This window comes from Arachis duranensis, chromosome 3, assembly GCF_000817695.3.
Source record: "Arachis duranensis cultivar V14167 chromosome 3, aradu.V14167.gnm2.J7QH, whole genome shotgun sequence".
In the NCBI taxonomy this organism is placed as follows: Eukaryota; Viridiplantae; Streptophyta; class Magnoliopsida; order Fabales; family Fabaceae; genus Arachis; species Arachis duranensis.
Window position 1 is genome coordinate 5,454,110 of NC_029774.3, and position 13,751 is coordinate 5,467,860.

At 32.0% G+C, this 13,751-nt stretch overlaps 2 protein-coding genes across 3 annotated transcripts in view; both read right to left on the reverse strand.

The window, feature by feature from the left end:
* Positions 1–2,619: 2,619 nt before the first annotated feature.
* LOC107476581 (disease resistance protein RUN1) lies at positions 2,620–13,273 on the reverse strand. 2 transcript variants are annotated; one of them, XM_052258720.1, is made up of 6 exons: positions 12,905–13,273; positions 12,621–12,808; positions 11,301–12,402; positions 10,930–11,223; positions 10,595–10,783; positions 2,620–3,302 (listed from the first exon to the last, which is right to left on the reverse strand). In XM_052258720.1, the coding sequence occupies exons 1-6, from the start codon at positions 13,118–13,120 to the stop codon at positions 2,727–2,729; spliced, it is 2,565 nt and encodes an 854-aa protein (XP_052114680.1). In that variant the 5' UTR covers positions 13,121–13,273; the 3' UTR covers positions 2,620–2,726. The 2 variants fall into 2 exon arrangements, with proteins under 2 accessions (XP_052114680.1, XP_052114679.1); XM_052258719.1 differs by having other exon boundaries at positions 12,621–13,272.
* LOC107476580 (disease resistance protein RUN1) overlaps positions 7,178–13,751 on the reverse strand; it is a 36,070-nt gene continuing 29,496 nt past the window's right edge. Inside the window, exon 4 of the mRNA XM_052258718.1 lies at positions 7,178–8,556. Coding sequence (XP_052114678.1) covers positions 8,474–8,556 — 83 coding nt within the window. The 3' untranslated portion in view covers positions 7,178–8,473. The remainder of the gene's footprint in view (positions 8,557–13,751) is intronic.

Consider the following 13,751-nt stretch of genomic DNA (forward strand, 5'->3'; position numbering starts at 1 on the left):
GCAGACCTTGAAACTATGAGAGAGAGAAATTGATTTGATTGCTTTAATGACTCTACATGCTACTCAGTAAAGGGAATTGGGAAACTTGAGTTTACTTTTGTTCTCTCTCTTTGTTACAATAATTATTTCACAAATCCATTAAATATTTTCTTTCTTCTCTCTCTACTCTCTCTTCTCTTTCGGTCATATCAACAGAAAAAGTATGGAAGCTAAAACTAGCCACCGAAAAGATGAAGATGCAAGCAATAAGACCATCACAATGATGGCAAGAAAAAGAAAACAAAAAAATATGTTGTGGCTAAGATCTTCAACCAAGAAAGGAAAGATTGGTGAAGAGATTTCAGCTTCTCCATACCAAAAATGGATGTTGAAGATTTCGGTCAGTAGAGGAAGATCCTTGAGGGATGCCTCATCTCTGCTTTTGGGTTCACTCATCACAGAAGGTAGCTAGATTGGCTACGTGAAGGAGGAAGCAAAAGTGGAGCAGGTGAAGCTGTCATCATCAAGCATGCATCAAGGGCTAGGAGTTCATCTTGGAGTGCAAGGCAAGATGGAAGGCTCGGATTGATGATTGTTGGTGACCAAGGGAGAACCAGAGGTAATTGCATGTTGATTATTGCATTTGATTATCTCTCCTCTCTCTCTGGCCGAACCAGTTTCTCGTGAAGAAGAAGAAGTTTAGCTTGGTTCAATTGGTTTCAACCGTGGAGGCTTCCCCCTCTATAAATAGGGAGAACAGCCATGGCTTGAAGTAAGGAGTAAGGAGTGAGAGTGCAAAACACAGAGTTTTCAGAGCTACCTAAGTTAATAGAAGTTCTTCTCCTTCAATGTTCTTCATTTTGTAATTTTTCTGTTTAATTTTGTCTGTCTTGAGTCTCATGAAAAAAGACAAACAGTGAGGTTTGTATGAAAAAGCCATAGAGCGAAAAAAGGCAGAGAGTGCAAAATTAAAAGAAAAAGTCATAGATGTCCTCAGAGTTCCTTTGTACATCTGTGTTGTGTTTCATGATTCTGTGGGAATCTCTTTGTAAGTTGGGTTAGCACTTTACAGTTAAAAGCTTGGCTGTGACCAAGTCAAGTTCAGTTTGGGATTAGATTCTGAACTTGTCCCGGATAGGAAGGGTAGTTCATAGGGAGAATTGGTGTTTGTAATCAAGGATGATTATAGGGAAATTCTATCATTGTTGTGATGGAGACTGGATGTAGGCTGCATTGCACTTAGCAGCTGAACTAGAATATATCTTGGTGTAATTTTCTCTCTCTTCTACTCCATTTCTGTTTCTGCTACCCAGGAGATAAAACTGAAAAATATATCGTGCCTAGTGACGAGATAAAAAGAAAAAGTCTCGTAGCTGGGTACGAGACAAAAATCAAAAGTCTCTAGAAGTTGTTTCAAAGACCAGCAAGTGTTACTAAGTATTCAAAAAGGAGGCTAAGATTCAATCCACTTCTCTTAGCCACTAAACCATCAATAAATATTGGTGATAGATTTGAAACTGTCACTCTTCTAATATATATATAAATTGGATGATTTTATAAGTAGTATTGTCAATCTAAAGAAGCATGTATATATATTGTCTAAAGCATGTAACCACACAGCAACCAATGCATGAACAAACGTTAGATTTCACCTAAGCACAAGTCTATAATAATCTTCAAATGCGTAATCTGTTGATCATAGTCAAAGAAAGCTTTAGGTAATAGTTTTCCTGTGTAGGTAAATTTAGTTGAAAAGTTTTGCAGTGAGTAGTTTATACTTTATTATGGACAAAACAAAACTTTCAAGTGGGACATACTTCTGAGTTTTAATTTGATAAGTAGCTACGCGTTAACCATTGTTAACTTGCAATTTGACACGCATTCCTTCAATTGTTGCAAGCACCGATCTTTTGAAAGATACGTTTGGTTTATTGATCTTAGGGGCTTCGTCTCATTTTCCTTTAATGACTCTGTGCGATGGAGACTATATAACGAAGTTGATGAGTATTTGTAGGGAAGGATCTCATATACATGAATTGTAGCTTCGTACCATGTTCACAATGCTATAAAATCTCGTACAGAAGGCACTTAGAAATTTCTTTTACCACCAATTTTCTAAGTTAGATATCAAAGATGTAAATGCTAGAAATGGATTCATACTTAATAACAGTTTATGCTTAATATTTACATGAAAGTGATGATTCTTTTATTGTTCTGTAATATTTCAATTTATCCTAAAAAGGGCAGCAAAACTTTTATTGATGGTATATATAATTAAGGATATTACAAGTAAAATTTTTCATAAAAATTATAAGGTATAAGTTAATGTCTTTTAAGTTTTTATGTATTTATGTATTGGGAAAAATCAAATTTTATTCTTTTACTGTGTTAACCAATATTTTTAGGACATTTTTTTAGCTTAATTTTTATATATATATAATTATATGATGTGAATTGTGAAGTGAATAAATTTTAATTGAATTTTCTAATTATTTTAAGACCAATATTTTTTAAAATAGCTGAAAAAAGAGTATATATACCTATAGAAGTAAGGACTTGATTGATTTATTTTTATGATATAGTAGTTTAATTAAAAACATTTAAATTACATGAACCCATTTGTAAATTTAAAGCAAAAACTGAATCACTAAAGAGTAAGAGAATGCTTTATGTAGTGTGGGAGTTGTTACAAATGTTGCAGTATAAATAAAATGCAAATGTTCATTCATGAATTTAAGGATTGCGGGCTACATTAATTGTTCATCTTGAATTGCCAAAAACTTGTGCTTCTGATTGTGGTGAGCTGAAGAATTGGCGGTGTACATCATTGTTGGGTTAAATTGTTCCAAATCTTCCTTAAATACCCAACGGTAACCACAGCTCTTCACTTCTACTACTTCTTCTGGATAATTACTGGCGGCATGCAATATAATACCATGAAGATCAGATGTTCCTTCTTTTGCATTACTTGTATACTCATTAATGGAAGCTTCCCGGGATACAAATATTAGCAACATATGATCTAATTCAGTTGTGATCAAATCTTTCTTAAGACGTATTCGAACTTGGGAATAAATGTCCCCATACCCATTACGAAGAAAACGACAACCAATTAGATCGGGAGGATATATGGCTTCTTCAAGCAATTGAGTTGGAGTATCATGCACAACAAATGTTACACAAGCAGCAATGCCAATCCAATTATTGTCATCCACAATGGGAGATGGATCCAGCCTTATTAAACTACCCGTCTTCTGTTTGCTGAACCACCTTGGAATTTTAGTTCCTGGAACAACACCTTCAATGCTGCATCGCGGGTTCAGCTGCCACAGTAGAAATTAGGTATGCTTAACATCTATTCTTTATATATAAAAGTAGATACATAAGCATGCACTACATTACTTCTAAGTTATTCCTCTTATTCTACTAACGCCATGTCAGGAATACTGTTTACGTGGCAAAATTTTAGAAACAACCAATCAAATCTTGCCAAATTTCAACCACTCAAATCTTGCCAAATCAACTTCTATTTTCAAATTAAAAAAAACTAAAAAACATGCCAAATCAACTTCTATTTTCAAATTAAAAAAAACTAAAAAACAGAATAAAAAACAACAAAAACACAAATTAACATTTATCCCAAAAAACCTCTGAAAACCAAAAAGTTCATTACTTTTCTCATGCTTCTCGCCTGAAAAACTCCTTACTCTTCTCATGCTTTTCGAAACCCTCTTCTTCTTGGCACCTCTCTGTACCAAGATCCTATTTCCTCCATGCTCTTCCGGTATGAGCCATTGTGTTTTCCTCGAATCAAATTTTACTCTTCTCATGCTTCTCGAAACCCTCTTCTTCTTGGCACCTCTCCGCATTGTATCAATTGTAAAAACCAGACCAACTAAAAAAATTCGTCCAACGAAGAAAATTCGTGCCAAGTATTTTCCTAAGGATTACAATATTGAGGTAATTTTATATAAGAAATTAAAAGTATATATACTTAACCTATCTTTTATCTTTTTTATTCATAAACTTATTCTTTCCCAATCGTTTATGCTTGCAGTACTTGATTCCATATCAATGGCATTTCAACAAACTCATGAGAATATATCTTCTATAAAGTAAGTCATCTCTTACACATTGTGAGTCGATGAGTAATTTCATACCAAACTCCTTTGAAAAAACTTGCGATAATATATTTCTTCATAAGTAATCAATTTTTTACGTCTGGAGTAATGTTTATATTTCTTTCTTCTAAAATTTCTCATACATATTTTTTGTGAAAGTGGTTGTATCTACAGGTATAACACGCTTCGAAATAAGGTCGACCTCTACAATGCTCTAACTGGTCCGAAAATTAAATCTCAATACTTCTTTTTAGACATTGCACATATAACCATGGGTTGAATTTAAGGATATTTTTTTCTCTTAGTTTTGTATACTTCTAAATTTATTTATATATTATGCTACATTTTTTTATTTTTTTTTCTTTTACAAAATTCTTAATCATATCATTTATAAATCATAATTTAAACCACTTAAAATTGGTCTATGAAATTTATGTAATATTCTTAATCACATATAACAATTTAAATAGGTTAAAGTTACATTTTAAAGCTTATAATAATTTATTAGTTAGTAAATAAATTTATATCATTATTATTGCATATTACTTCACTAAGAAATATATATTTAAATGTGACAATATCATATTAGGTGGAATGCTTGGTCATCTTTAGCATTAAGACATCGGCATTCAATTTAATCCACCAAGGACCGATCACATTTAATAATATGATATTATCTAATTCAACTTGCTAATTTATGTATTTTATTAGGAATAATTGGTATTATTCATGATTACAGATAAAAATACTATTATTAATTAATAAATTGCTTTAAAAGTGGGATAAGAAAAAATGGACAGAAAGAAAATGTATTGGCTTCTATTCTAACTGCAAAATTTTATAAAGTCATTTAATTAAGTAATTAGCATATTAATTTTAAATTACTGCTAATAAACTTTTCGCCTACGTTAGTATATATTAATTGTTCAAAGAGAAACGTTAAGGACTAATATTTTTTATTAATATTAGTCTAAAAATTTTCAATTAAGTCCATATAATATATAAATATTTTTTAATCAAGTCTTTTTAAATTAACATTTTTGAAATTAAATTTGTAACATATAAAGACATTAAAATTATATTCCTATATTTATTATATCTTACTGTTATAAATAATACAATAAATTTATTATACTAATAATTAATTTATTATTGCATATTACTTTACTACTGCCATTATTTCAGCGAACATAGGTCTCAACTTTGAATCTCTACAATACAAAAAGAGTATCATATAGTCACACCAAGCATCGGGTGTATTTTATTCATGTAGGTGAAGTATTCTAAAACTTCCTAAAACTTAAACATTTGCAAATAGCCTAAAAGTTTTCTATTAAGTCCATATAAATCTAGAAGTTTTTTATTAAATTCATATAATATACAAATATTCTTCAACCAAGTCTTTTTAAATTATAAATTTTGAAATTAAGTTTGTAACCTATAAAGATATTAAATCTATATTCTTATATTTATTATATCTTACCGTTATAAACAATATAATAACTTTATAACACCAATAATTAATTTATTAATTTCTATAAACTCAATTATTAAATATAATAAATATCCATATAATAAATGTCATAATAATATTATTAATCATAATAAATTTTACGTTACAAATATTTAAATTATATACTATTTGAACTACTTATATAAGTCTCTAATCACTATTCTTTAAAATAACATCAAATTTACCATAAGAAATTTCTTTCCAAACTATACAACATCTCAAACTTACTCAATGGAGCATCATTCATTGGACAATATAACCAAACATACGGACAATTGGTTTATCAAAGTTCGCATGGTTCGTCTATGAAAAACGTTAACACCCAAAAATAAAGAGGAGCCTCTTTTCTTAGAAATGATTATGTTAGATGAAAAGGTACAAAATAAATAAATTTATTCTGTTTTTAAATTGAATTTAAAAAAATGCTTTAATTATTTTTGTTTTTTATACTTTTAATATTATTTTATAATACTTTATATATAATTGTATTTTAATATTGTTAAAGTTAAACTTCTCTCAATTTGATAATCATTGTTCGTTTTCTAATAATTTTAAAAAATAAACGCAATCATTTTTTTAACTAATTGTTAACAATGATTTACTAACACTGGAGGGAACACCTCTTCATGTAATTGTGAAGAAAAATATGATAAACAAATTCAAACATTTGTTAGAAGAAGGAAAAGTCTATACTATAAAAAATTTGAAAATAGAAGATGCAAATGATTTGTATAGAGCAATTAAAGGTACTATGAAAACAAATTTTTTAATAACAACTATTGTGAAAGAAATCAAAGATCCAGTTTTGAACATTCTCCAACACTATTTTAAATTTGCATCACTTGAAACATTATCTGACAGAGTGGGTCAAAGACAAATTTTAATAAGTAATTTTATTTTATATTATTTCAATTATTCTTATTAAAAATAATTTATTAAAAAAAATTAACACATTTTTATTCTTTTTATTGTAGATGTCATTGAAAAAATGCATGCAATAGGAGAAGAAGAACAAGTAGATGTTAAAGGAAAACCCACAAAAATACGAAGAATGGAATTGATACTCAAAGAGTAAAAAAATATACAACCAATTCATTTTTCATTTAGATATATAGTTATTAACAAAATACTATTAATTTTAGGAACATCGTGTTGAAACTCACGTTGTGGAGAAATCTCTCAAATCAGATAAATAAAGAAATTACAACACAAATCAAGGGCCAAAAAATTGTTGCACTCACATCAACATTGGTTAGTGAATATAAAGGTATGATCTTTTTCAAAAAATTTTAATTTATTTTTTTTTAGTTCAAAGAATTATATTTTATATAATACATTAATTGACACAATACAACACAATCTTATTTTATATAACCTATTATATTATAATATTAGGTGATTATTAGGTTAGCACAACTTCAAGTACAAAAATATATATCAATCTAGAAATTGAAGAATTCATACAGCTGACTTATGAGTATTTCATAACTAATAAGTCTTTCAAAAATTAATTCATTTATTTAATTATTCAATTTAATAAATATAAAAAAATTTTAAACAGGACTGATCAAAATGAAGAAGTAATGGAGATACCAAGCCAAGACAATGCCAACACAAATCTTCAGAATAGAATGATTAGAAATCAAATAACTATTCAAGATCTAATGGCTATGCAATGGGAATCTGATTATCAGGTATGACAAAAAAATCTCACAACATGCATTATACATTCATTCTTACTCAAATACAATATACCTAATGATAACATAAATGGAATATTGGAATAGGAAAAGATCTTTACAATTTTAGCAACTATAAACGGAACTGATGACAAATTTGGATGGAACTATGTTGAATGTGAAAAGTATCATAAGAAAGCATATAAAAAAGGAGACAACTACATCTGTGGCACATGTAATCAAACACCACAATATCCAACCATAAGGTAACTTTATATACTTTTCATAATCTCATTTAGTAAATTATTAGTTATTAACCCAATACTTATTTTAGGTTCAGAATTCAATTAAAGGTTTCAGATCAAAGTGCTACAACAACTTTTGTATTATTTGATGATGAAGCAAAAAAATTGTTGGACACAACTGCTTCAAATCTAATCACACTCCAGAAAAGTAATGATCTTGAAGCACCACTCCAATTGAAAAACTTGTGCAACCTCACACTTATTTTTGAAGTCAAACTAAATGAGTTTAATCTCAAAGAAGGTTCTCAACAATACACCGTTACCAAGACATTTGTTCCAACTAAAAACACTGAATAGCAACACCCATTACAACAAATAAAACAAGTAATACTAAAAAAGACTTATTAAAACATCATTTTTATTTCTAATTTATATTATTCATTGATTATAGGAACCAACTTCGCCAACACTAATATCATCAGACGAAGATCACATACCTATCAAGAGGTTGAGGAGAAAAAAAACGATACAAATTCAAGACACATTTTCGGAAGAAGACCATACATGCAAAGAGGGAGCAAACAACACAAAAGAAAGTGCATACAACTCACCAATTCATAAGGAACATGCCTTCACAACAACTTATGACAGAAAAAAAAAACAACAACTCTAACAACAACCAATAAAAAAAGGAAGACGAGTGTCACATAAGAAGACCAATTCCATCAATTAAACCAAATGCAAAAATCAATTCCAACATCCAAATACTTTGTACTACCATTTCTTTTAAATAAAATACCATTTAAATTTATTTTTAGTTTATACATATTTCATTTAATTCTACAAAACATAATAATTTTTAATATTTATTATATACTATTATTAATTTACCGTCCCGCGCATCGCGCGGGTCACATTCTAGTTAACAATATAAGTTCATAATATACACAGAAAAAAGGGAATTGAAGTTGGTACCTGAATCATTTTTATCATCCATGAAATAACTGTCACACGACAACCTTCCGTGTCACTCAATTTCGGGCAGTTGAAAACATATATTCCTCCATGGTAATATATTCCGCTGATCCCTGCTATCGGCATAAAGGTACTAGGCAACCACTTTAGATGCTTACAGTACTCCAAGTTCAACACCCTTAGCTTGGGAAGTTCCTTGATGCAATCAGGTGGCGTAACAAAATTGTTTCCCCCTATCTTTAAACATTGTAAACAACGTAACTGTCCAATAGCATCAGGGATTTGAACTAGATTACAGAAACTTATGTCAAGAAATACCAAAGCTGGGAAACGGGACAAAGTAGGCACCAACAAACCAACTGAATTGGAGCGCCTTCTAGAAGACAAAAAGTTGAGAGGCCATGTAAAAGTTTTGCACACTTTGACCTTGTTGAGCCTAGTTTGATTTTGGGTTATATTATGATGACAAACATTTATTTGGGTTGAAAGCCCAATGTGTTTTATGTGTGCTTTATTGTGGCAGGCCCAAGCATAATAGCTTATATTGCAGCAGCCCATCAAAGCATATAGGAATGAAGCTCACATTGTTCCTTAATGCAGTAACCGAGTCCAACAAATTCCTCATAGCACATTCAGCAACATTAAATTATTATGTAAATATGTGCTAAAAGCAACATGAAGACAGCTGTATCATGCAAGGACAAGTGTGGCTCTGAGAAAGCAAGCAAGGACATCACCAAAGGCACTGCTACAGATCGTGGTTATGCAAAACACAAAACTTGCATAATGCAGCAGCAAGGAAATGGAGCAAAATGGAAAAGAGAAACATGCCAAGGATGAAAGGAACACCAAGGACAGCAGAGATAGTGGTGGAGCTCCTCGGACAAGCAGAGGAAGTGGAGCAGGGTGAAGAAATGACTGTCTACCATCAAGGACTACTCCAACGGGCAGCAAGGAAAATAAAAGATGAAGAGGCTACAATGAAGCCTAGAAAAAGGTATAAAAGGAGCTTCATTTCATCTTCTGAAGCAAGGGAGAGAACACACACATTCAGAGCACCTTCTCTAACATAGAGCTGGAATCTCTTTCTTCTACTCAAGCTTAATTCTGATTTTTTGTTATGGCTGTCTTGCGTTATTTTCTGTTTTGAGAAAAGGCAAATATGTGAGGATCAAAAGCCAAGAGTGAAAAGGCAAGAGTGATGCAAAATAGCCACTGTTTTTCTTTTTTCTGATGTAATTTGGGTGAATGAACTAGGATTAGTTCCCCTTCCAAGTTGGGATAGCACTTTGGGGTTGCTAAGCTTTGGTGTGTAAAGCTTAGGGGTAGATACTAGTTGGATTAGGAATTAATTCAATAGTATTGGTGAATGTAATCTGAGAATTATAGTGAAATTCCACCATGGTTTGTGGTGGAGACTGGATGTAGGATTCATGGCACTAGGAATCCGAACCAGGATACATGCTGGCCCCTTTCTCTTCTTCTCTCTTCTTTTAATGTTCTGCGTATGAGACTATTTCAAATAATCTCCTGCAACTCGAGCATCAGCAGAAACAGAATTTGAAACTTTGAGTTTTTAACCAACTTGATTCAACCCCCCCTTCTCAAGTTCAACTAGAATCATCAGACCTGTATTCAACTGCTTGCTTTCTCTTGGTTTCTCTAACAACTGATATTTAAGTAATTTCCAACACCCAGATACGTTTAAATGAAAAAGAGAATTACGATGAAATATGCTGTTGGGAATACTCACAAGATTTTTACAGTTTTCTAAATTCAAATGACGAAGCTTTTCCAGAGAACCAATAGATGCATCAAGGTGAACAAGTTTTGCATATGGGACAAAGTAGGCACCAACAAACCAACTGAATTGGAGCGCCTTCTAGAAGACAAAAAGTTGAGAGGCCATGTAAAAGTTTTGCATATGGAGGTTGTCATATGGCTTTGCACACTATGACCTGTATTCAACTGCTTCCTTTGTCTTGGTTTCTCTAACAACTGATATTTAAGTAATTTCCAACAGCCAGATAGGTTTAAATATTCAAGAGAATTAAGATGAAATATGCTGTTGGGAATACTCACAAGATTTTTACAGTTTTCTAAATTCAAATGACGAAGCTTTTCCAGAGAACCAATAGATGCATCAAGGTGAACAAGTTTCACACATCCTTTAAGATTTATGTACCAAAGATTTGGGGCCTGAGATAAATTTGGTATCTTTACAAGATTTTTGGAATGACATAGTTCCAGACGTGTCAAATTATGGAGATCCTGCAATAAAATAGAAGGCTATTATTATAACTATATTCTAGCTCATTTTAATAAAGTGAACGAAAAGAGAAAGAATAAGAAAATTGTCTTCTTGTTTTCTTTCAAATATAATCAAAACATAAATATTACAATGATATCTATCATACCTTTATTCCCTCCCATAGTTCTTTGATGTTGCTATAATGTAGGATTAATTTAACGAGTTTATTTGGCTGAAAGCTTGATGGCAAACATGTAGAAGGATAGTCTTCCCAATAAAGATACCCCAACTCGTTAGAAAGAAAATCAAGACGTCCTAAAAAATTCACTTCTTGGAGGATGAGTAATTTAAGGTGCCTCATTTGTGATAAAGCTTCAACACTCAGTGTTGTCCTTTCTGACATCTCTTCTCTATTTTGATGAAATCTTGGCAGAACTATGGCTTCAAGGTTTTCTGCTGCCTGAAACATTAGACCTTTGAAAATTATTTAAATTCTAAAAATGAAGTCAAGAACAATATTCTCAATAACTATTTTACCTTATTTTCCCGCAAGACATCACTTAGATCCTTTTGATTCCATAACCTACTCCACTTTCTTGGTTCTTTGGGTGATTTTTCTCGAACAATACTTCTACCCAAATCTCTCAACAAATCATGCATTTTGATAATATTCCCCTCATTAGTTATGAGTGACTTATCAATGAGAATTCTTAAACCAATATCAGATTGAAATCCTCGAATACTTAAAATATCCTTTACATACCCTTTTACATACCCAAAGGGAAAGAAACAAGCAATATCAAGAAATATCTCCTTTTCCATCTCCTCAAGGCCATCATAACTGATTCTAAGCACATCTAGAATGTCTTTTGTTGGATTTTCTTTTAGTCTAACTAATGCACTACTCCACTCAGACACATTTCGCCCAAACAAAAATGAGCCAAACACTCTAATTGCTAACGGGAGTCCACTAGCATATGTTAATGCAGAATCTGTCAGGCTTTCATAATCTTGTGCAACATGATTACATTTGAAAGCTTTTCTGCAAAACAATTGGAGAGCATTCTCATCATTTAAGAGTTGAACTTTGTAAACTCCATCCACTCCATACTCTCTCAATATATGTTCATCTCTAGAAACTATAATTATTCTACTCCCTGGACCTACCCATTCTCGTTTTATAGCCAACTTCTCCAACTGAATTCCCTTTTCAACATTATCTAGAACTAGGAAAACCTTTCTATGGCGTAACCTAGTTTGAATATGATTATTTGCCAATGAAAGATTGCATATAAGAAAATGTTCTTCCATGAAAGCTTGACAAAGAAGTTGCTTTTGTACACCAAGTGGACCATCATGTCTGTATGTTTCGCTTACATCATCTACAAAACATGAAACATCATATTGATGAGAGATTTCTTCATATAAAATGGTGGCAAGAGTTGACTTTCCTATACCACCCATTCCACAAATCCCTACCACACGAACATCATCATCCAAGCCTAAAGCTAGAATCTTTTTGAGTTCTTCTAAAGGGGATTGCATCCCAACTATATCATTAGATAGACTTGATGATGGTTTGGGACTCAATATACTTGTTACCGCTTTCACAATTTCCTCAATCTTAGCAGATTGTGACCTGAATATATAGTAAAACAGGTGAAAAACAAAAGTTAGAACATGATAATAGAGTTTTGAAAACTTAAATTCTTAGTTCAAAAAAAATATGTATACCATGAGATGGTCTGTCAATCATAATTGTCCAATGAAATCTTTGAAATGTCTTAATTAATGTTAAAAGTGGTGATCAAATTATTTTAAAGGAGTAAATAGCAAAAGATGGAAGGGGTAACTCACTTATCCTTGAGATCCCAGCCAGAGAGACTGGCTACTTGTGTTAGAGCTGCCCTCCATCTTCGCACTTGCTTCATCATCTCTGCATCTTCTTTGAATCTTTCTTCGTGTTCCACAAAGGCTTTTTCGTAATTTCCACTTTGCTTTCTCACCTCAGATGGACTCACATCACAAAAAACAGGCAGAACACGCTGTCCCGGTATGTTAATGTAATCAGCTATCTTTGCGAGTTCTTGCAAGCACCATGTGGAAGAAGCATAGTTAATAGAGAAGACAACAATCAGAACCTGTGATCCTTCAATAGCTTCCAGAAGCCCTGGTGATATAGGTCCTCCTTTCTCGAGCCTGGTATCATCCCTGAAGGCAAGTATGCCGTGTCTGCGGAGAGCAGCATAAAGATGATCGGTGAAGTTGAAGCGAGTCTCCCCTCTAAAACTCACAAACACATCATATTTCCAATTCTTCTCAACAGACAAGGGGCTTTCGATTCTCATGCAATCCATTGTAAGTGTGCACAGTCAATAAGGAATAAGCAATGCAGAAATAAGGATTAGTTCTTATGAATATGAGATGCACACCGAGGATAAGGGATTTATATATATATTAAAGTCAATGGACGTGTCTTTTGGTTAGTTTGCAGGGTAGTAGTTTTTCTGTGGAGGAAAGGATAGATGAAAATTCTTGCAGTGAGTGGTTTAGAGTTTATTATGAGCAAAACAAAACATTGAAATGGGAGTGTGGGACATACTTTTTTTTTTTTTCTAAAATAGATTAGTAGTGACGTTAACCTTTATTAATTTCCAATTTGACACGCATTGCTTCAATATTCGTAGCTCTTTGCTCCAAATCTTTGTCATGATTTGCTAAACATTTTCTCTATGGCACCTACCCAATTTCTTGAACGATACAAGTGTCGTTAGTCTCATTTTCTTTTTATGACTGTGTGATGGATGATTAACGAAATTCATGCATATTTGTAGGGAAGGATCTCATATACATGAATTGTAGCTTCCTAATATGTTTCAATTGAGTAGAAAAACATTTCTGCTACAATCACGAAACAGAGAATAAACAAGAACAAATATACACGTTTCTAGTAAACTTCTTCCCTTTTTTGGTGGACTTCTTTGTATA

Bases quoted from the DNA above. Each gene is read 5' to 3' on its own strand.
- LOC107476581 (XM_052258719.1), bottom strand. From the start codon at position 13,120: ATGGATTGCATGAGAATCGAAAGCCCCTTGTCTGTTGAGAAGAATTGG. The intron at 10,784-10,929 runs GTATGATAGATA...ATTTTATTGCAG, and splicing joins AACTATGGGAGGGAATAAAG to GATCTCCATAATTTGACACG. The intron at 3,303-10,594 runs GTGAGTATTCCC...CTACTGTGGCAG, and splicing joins TAGAAAACTGTAAAAATCTT to CTGAACCCGCGATGCAGCAT.